This window comes from Parasteatoda tepidariorum, chromosome 2, assembly GCF_043381705.1.
Source record: "Parasteatoda tepidariorum isolate YZ-2023 chromosome 2, CAS_Ptep_4.0, whole genome shotgun sequence".
Classification (NCBI taxonomy): domain Eukaryota; kingdom Metazoa; phylum Arthropoda; class Arachnida; order Araneae; family Theridiidae; genus Parasteatoda; species Parasteatoda tepidariorum.
Genome location: NC_092205.1, coordinates 94,530,501 through 94,538,103, shown reverse-complemented (window position 1 = coordinate 94,538,103; position 7,603 = coordinate 94,530,501). Strand labels below are relative to the sequence as shown.

The following is a 7,603-nucleotide window of genomic DNA, read 5'->3' as shown; positions in this document are numbered from 1 at the left end:
AAAAAAAAACACATTTATTATTTATCAAAACATTTTGGTTTATAATTAACAATCTTCCTTTCTTTCATGTTTGCCCATTTTACAAATGCTTCTTGAAAGTTAAATGCACTTTCAGGGCCCTCAATATTAATCATTAACAAATTGTTTACATGGTTGATTAATCACCTGTTTCGAATATTAGTTTTAATCAAATTAAGGCAGCTAAAGATGTTAGCGTCATGGTTTTTCGCGGAAGCTTTTATTTTAATGGAATTTAGTAAAATCCTTTAGCAAAAATGCGAAAATGCTTTGTTGAATTTTAGCATTTTTGAGGGGTCTTTTCGCATTTTGCGAAAAAAGCTACCGTAGCGGAAACCCCTGTGGTGAAATAATCGCCAAGTTTTGGCAAATTCCGGTCAGCGGAACGCGAGAAACTAAAAAAACCAACCAGAAAGGGAACAACTGGAAGGATATAGCTCGCAGCCATTAATTATATTTATGTATTCCTGTTTTAATTATTTCCCTTCACATATCCGTTTTTTTATTAAAAAAATAGAAAAAAACGTCCAAAATTTTTTTTTTCAATTTAGTATTATTGATGCTTATAGAGCAAAAATATATACAGTTCCTGACCAAATTATTAGACGTACAATACGATTCTATGCAAATTCTAAATTATCAGGTGATATAGTTTATCTACGGTAAGAACTCCCCCCGCCACATAGTCTGAAGCCGTCTGCTGTTATGGAAACAAGAATAGCACATTTCTAGGAGGGTAGTTTCTCTTCACTCTAGGGCTAACACAATAGACCGGAGCAAAAGATTTTTTTTTCTCTTCTCTTCTACCCACCCCTACTTGAAATAGTTATACCTCGTTACCATAGTCACCACCACGAGTCCAGACGAATAGCTAGGGGAGTTCTTACTTTAGACAAACTATATATAGCATTATTGCTTTTACACGACTGAAACCGGTTTGCACTTGTTTACGTTCGTGTATCAGTTGCTTAACTGAGACGATATATACTATAAATTCGATGATTGGATGAGCTAGACGATATATTATATAAATATAGAATATTTATTATATCAGGTATTAATAATTGGACCAAATTATTAGACGCACTATAGTGTTTTAATAATTGCACGTTTTGCGCGAGTTTATAGGCAATACTTTTATATTTAAACATACATGTAATGGGTTTTTATTCAGGAGATTTTTTTTATATACTTCCTATTTGTATTTATTTTTAAAGTATTGCAGTATAATGTTAACCAATTGATACACGAACATAAAGAAGTGCAAACCGGTTTCAGCAACGTAAAAATAATGCTGTATAGTATCACCTGATCATTGAGATTTTACATAGAAACTTATAGTGCGTCTGATAATTTGGCCAGGCCGAATGTATATGTATATATATATGGGTGATTCTCACAAAATATGACAATTCACTGTCCCTTGCTCCAAGATCTAATACTATAATACTAAAAGAACTTTTTTTTAAATTCTTTTCTTTATAAATTTCATTGCTGTTAGCATTTTAAAATGACTTTGCACTAGCATTGACTGTTTTGTATAGTTAAAAAATTTAATTGAACTTCAAAATGTCATTTTCCTGGCATGTCCCAAANCTTTTTTTAATTAATTTCATTGCTGTTAGCATTTTAAAATGACTTTGCACTAGCATTGACTGTTTTGTATAGTTAAAAAATTTAATTGAACTTCAAAATGTCATTTTCCTGGCATGTCCCAAACAATGTTTCGAATAATAACTAGCTTCAAAATTTCCCATAAATTTTTCAATATCCAATTTTTGTTATCTCTACCGGTGTAAGCATTTCTAGAATATACGCAGAGGGTTATTATTCACAAAAACTTGGTTTAAAATAACTTTTTCTGTCAATAATTTGTTCGTCCCTAGAAAATCTGTCATTTTCTTGGCTACTTTTAGTTAGTGGTTTATAACCAAAATAGATAGAGCCAGCAATCAATATCTTATATTAATAGATTGATCAGATATCCTCTTATACGAACATGTCTTTTTGCATGAATAAAGAACCAATTTTCTGGTTCAAAATCTATTTTAAAAAATTTTGCAAGATGAGTAGGTTTTTGTGTTGTCATTTTCCTGGCTTCTTGTAATCATTAATAATATAAACTACATAGATTTATCTGAGTTATTTTAAAAAATCATGTTGCTTTCTGCAGAATGTAAGCGTCTTAGGCCAAAGTATTAAATTAAAGTCAAGTTATATGCTATAAAATGGCGAATATGTCATTATCCTGGCTTATGAATGCCAGGACATTGAAGTGTTACGAGAATTTTTTTTTAACTGATAATACTGTAAGGAGGAAAAGCAAATATTAACCTAATACCAAGTTCATGTATGATTGTAATATGGTTGGATGTAATCAAAGTTATTTATTTATTTAATGATTGATCATTATACACAATTTTATTTTGTACATATCAGCAACAAAATTTTTTTCTGATTCTTTCTACAGTTAAAAAAATAATTAATTTAAGCAATTTATGGTCCATCTAACATAAAGTCTTAAGTTGAGTTACTTACTATTAACTTAAAATGACTGTTTTTTAAACTTCTAAGCTAATATGTCATTTTCCTGGCATTCAAGATTTGGTGAATTTCTATTTTTTTTTNCTAGCGTTGCCATTCGGGGAGTTGTAATGAGGCTTTTTTGTCGCCGTGTAAGAGAAATATATATATATATATATATATATATAGATGTAGATATATATATAGATAGATAGAAAGATAGAAGGGGGGGGCGATAGGCCAAAAAAGGTTAGGAACCACTGCTATGACCAATACTACTGACCACAAAAATTTAGTGTTTAAAAGAAGGTAGTTAAGACGAACGAATGTTTACTGTGCTCGCGGTTATATTCCAAAAAAAATCTGTTGCTGAGAAATAAAAACAGTTCTAGTAATCGAGCGGTGACAACAACCCTGTTAGACACAATTCGTCATCTTATGAGGAACTCTGACAGTTCTGACACACATTTTTATTATTTATTTTTATTATCTGACGAGCAGGTGTGTCTAAAGAAGAACGTCTGAGCTAAAAAGAAAAGAAGGGTTTTCGAGAATAGAAAACTCTAAATTCTCACTCTTTTTTCTTTCTTCTTTTTCCTGGAAACGTTAATGAATGCACTCGAATAATGACTCAGTGAATCTTTCATAAACAATCACAAGGTTGCTATCACAATATTTTCAATTAATTATGATCAATCAATCGATGATTTTTCTTTTAAATCAGCGTATGAAGAATAGAAAACTCTTAATTATCCTTTTTTTTTCCTGGAACATTAAAGAATGCCCTGGTATTATGGCTCAGTGGTTCTTACATAAACAATCACAAGTTTTCTACCACACAATTTTCAATGAATTATGATCAATCAATCGATGATTTTTCTTTTAAATCAGCGTATGAAGAATATAAAACTCTTAATTATCCCTTTTTTCCTGAAAACATTAAGGAATGCCCTGGAATTATGGCTCAGTTGATCTTTTATAATATAAATAAGTTTGCTACCATAACATTCTCAATGAATTATGACCAATTAATCAATACAATCAACGATTTTTTTCTTTAAAATCAGCTGTTATGCATTTCCTATCTATCATTAAGAGACAACTGTCACAATTCCATTGACTGGATTTTCACGAAACAGAAAAATCACATGATGTTGTTGTAAATAGAAGATCCAGATATATTTCACTGTAATTGCGTAAAATTAATAAAGAATATGAATGTATTTTCCTTTACATTATTTGTTTACCACTTATTTAACAGTATTTACCTATAATATTTATTTATCATATTTTCTTAATATCATTTTCAGGAATTATTACGTTGTTGATAATTATTTTCAAATTAAAGGCTTTAAAGTTAAACATATAATTCCTTTATTATTTTAAAAAGTAATCTTATGGTTCGTTTTAAGGTTCTTACGTAACATTAAATATTTTTATTTATTAGCTACTGTTTCACAGTAATTAAATGTAAAGCAAGACATATTTATTTTTTATAATTACTATCATATAACACACATAATTAAAATAATTTTTTTGAAATATTTAAAATTGAAAATAAATTTTACGAATTAATTAATTACGAATTACGAATTAATTTCCGAAACATTGCTAAATAATCTCTTCGGCGAAAAAAAAATTAAAACATTTCAACAGTTTGCAATAACGGTGATTTCTAAGTAATTGTGGGGGTTGATCAGCGAAGAAAGGACATAAATCTCAAGTACATTGATTCCCAAATGGTGTTCCACGGAACATTAGGGTTCCGTGGAAGAATTAAAGAGATTCTAGGATATTTCTTTTTAATTAGTATTGATTTTTGAAACCTTTATTTATATTTAGATTCAATCAATAATACTTTATTAAGCTAATTTCCAGGTTTCTTCTGAACAAAGTAATTTTTTTACGTATAATTTTTCGAACAACAATACATTGAATAAATTATTTAAAGGACATGCATTTATAAAGAATTGCATTATTATTTCCCCTCGTGTTTTTTTTTCAAATCAAAATAAAATAATTGAATTCTTTAATCAAGAAATATGCTTCCCTAATAATCATTTTCAACTTTCATGGCTGTTCTTTGATAATTTCATTCAAAAGAGAACCATAGTTTGGATTATTTTATTCATTTTCATCTTAATCATATGTATCAAAAACAAATTCATAACTAGACTAGATTCAGAACCAGAACTGTGACTTTAACTGCCGGACATAAAACCTAGTTTAAAATGATTAATAACAAAACGATTATATATAAAAGAAAAATTAATTTGTATTCTTAGAAATAAAGTTCCACACTTCTAGTTTTTATTGTCTCGAACTCGAAAAATCATCGATGAAATTTAAACAATGGTATGAATCTATTAATAAATAAGTAAAATAATGAATGAGAAATATTAATCACAGAAAAAATTTAAAGTGACGTTCTTAGCAAGAATTCATTTTTTAAAAAAAAAAATGCATTTGAAATATTTAGGCGAAATTATGAACAGTGCGCCTCGCAGAAAGAGAAAAGGTCTTGCGAAATGTTTTTCCCAGAGTACCGCTAAGTCTTGCGACGATTCTTATTTTAGAACATTCTTTGAATGAAAAGGCAAAAAATAAAATAATAAATAGATAAAACCACAGCAAAAAGAATGATTTAACTAGTAGGAGTTCAATGATACTAACTAAACTGATCGAAAATTATGTAAAATAATTAAGGTTTGTAGGATATAGAAATTGCGTTTTGGAGTAAAATACAACTGTAATTTCTAACATCGAATTGCAACACTAAGTATTGGTGTTTGTTTACTCAAAATGATAAAGTTTCCAATGTAAGACCTTTGCAATCGGATTCTAGATTAAATTTTACTCAAGATAGTGCAAACTATAAAAATGTAAAGGAATTAAAATAGATTTTTTTCTCAAGTGTATGGAATAACAGAGATTTTCTGAGATACTATATTTGCTTCAGGATATGAGACACTTGTATTGAAGCAAACACCAATACTTGTATGGTTTATCACTGTATTTTCCCATACCCGCCAATAATCATTGGACGATATAACTATAGTTAAATCATCAAAGTTAGACAAATAATCACCAACTTTGGAGAGTATTTTATCTATGTTTTTATACCAAGATTCCCGAAACTTCGACGGCACCATACGAGGATTATCAGCATACATTCCCTGGCCAAATTATTAGACGCGCTATATGATTCTATGTAAAATCTTAATTATCATTTAATTAAGATAATTAAGATTATAATTAAGATTTTACATAGAATCTTATAGTGCGTCTAATAATTTGGCCAGGGGCGGTACATAACTTAATTGACTGGTAAAGAACTTACCTGATATTCGATCTTGGCAAGCACTTCATATTTTCTGAGCAGGTTAACATGTTTCGAATAAGCCGAAAGTTCTATAGGATTTTTAGGAATGAGCGACATGAGTTTTTCATCCTCATTCATGGGCAGCAGACCACTATTTAGGAGGGACAGCTGTATTCGACTAATGGAATGCGATGTACTGCCGGATCTTCGCCTTGCCTCTATGGCACTTTTCCTTTTGGGTTTTTTAGCGGTCATTTTTGTCAGAGAAGTATTGTTATTGTCGCCACTGTATCCAGCGATCGCCTCCAGCTTGACTTTTGACCTTTTTCTTCGGTAAAAATTCCACAGAATATCATTAAACAGTGAGACAAAAAAAGGAACACTTGTGTCACTGATATATTCTTTTAACTTAAAAATAGAATAAATGCAAGTTCTATGATCTGTTATAAAATAGTGTGCACGTTGTTTCTCGTTGTTATTAACTATAAAACAAATCACGAGCTCAAAGCTACAATTGGTCCCGTTTTATAAATTCTAGTGCTAGTTCGTGTGCTATTAAAAATAAATATCAAATTACAAAAATTTGAATCACACGCGGTGAAGACTAGTGGTGATGAAATATGTAAAACGTTGTATCAAGGAAGCTCAAACTATTGTAAAAGCACCAATTAAAAGGGTTGTCATAATCCTGTCAAATACGCCTCATCAATTGGAGCGATTAATTAAAAAAAGAATTCCGAAGAAAATAACTCTTGATTAAAAATTTCTCCTCCGCATCGAAGCAAGGCAGAAAAAAACCAAACGAAATCTTTTAGAATGAAAAATCAAAATCGTTTTCTCCACCATGGAATCGTTTCACAAAGAATCCCTCACGTGTGTTCCGATCTTCGAAGTAAATGATCGATGAATTTTCCAGGAAGTAAATCATTTTTTTTCTTGCTTCTTTTTCTTCTCGAGATAAAAGGCGAATAAAATAAAAACCAAAACCAACGATGGAACGAACACGTTGTTTTATCGGAACGAACTACATCCCCGCGCGTGTGTTGTGGGGAAAGACAAAATACCTACTGACACTGGTAAGCGCAGACGATTTCGGAGAGAATCTAAAAATAGTAACGAATCCCGTAAAATCATCGTTTTCTGTGACGTTTTTAACGGAGCATGCGCTCAACAGGCAGTTGTCGTCTCTCTCTCTTTTAAACAGCTCGATATCGAACACGATTTCAATAATGGGTTTTATGTTCAATCTATTATGGGACAAGAAGTGCCGTCTCATCGAACAAGACCCGTATTCTTTAAAGGTTGTAAAGATGTTTTTTTATTGAATGAAGGCGGATACCCACCTGCGACCGACTCTTGTACCGATACGTGATTAATAGAGTTAAATAACTTGATTTGGAACAAATAAAGTTTCGTTAAGATTATATATATATACACAATTGGACCTCTATTTAACGAAACCATTAAATCCCGATAATATGTTCGTTATATGGAATATTCGTTAAATAGAAAATCACCTTTTAAAACACAAAACAGGTTTTAAATTCATAAACACTAGACACAATTAAAATAGCAATTGATATACCTCTATCTTGTAAACTAATATCTGCTATTTATTTTATAAATCTTAACCATAAAAGAAATCTGCATGGAAAGCTAGGATAGAGCAAAACGTTATCCAGCGTTACACTATCAAGCTACATACATTTTCAACTAAAAAAAAGCTAACCTTATGCATAA

At 30.4% G+C, this 7,603-nt stretch overlaps 1 protein-coding gene across 2 annotated transcripts in view; it reads right to left on the bottom strand.

The window, feature by feature from the left end:
• Positions 1-6,939, bottom strand: part of LOC107440418 (receptor-type tyrosine-protein phosphatase kappa) — an 84,779-nt gene extending 77,840 nt beyond the window's left edge. The window contains exon 1 of one of the 2 annotated variants that reach the window (XM_043054732.2): positions 5,882-6,939. In XM_043054732.2, the coding sequence (XP_042910666.1) occupies positions 5,882-6,118 (237 nt within the window). In that variant the 5' untranslated portion in view covers positions 6,119-6,939. The remainder of the gene's footprint in view (positions 1-5,881) is intronic. The other variant, XM_043054733.2, reaches the window with a different exon arrangement.
• Positions 6,940-7,603: the final 664 nt, after the last annotated feature.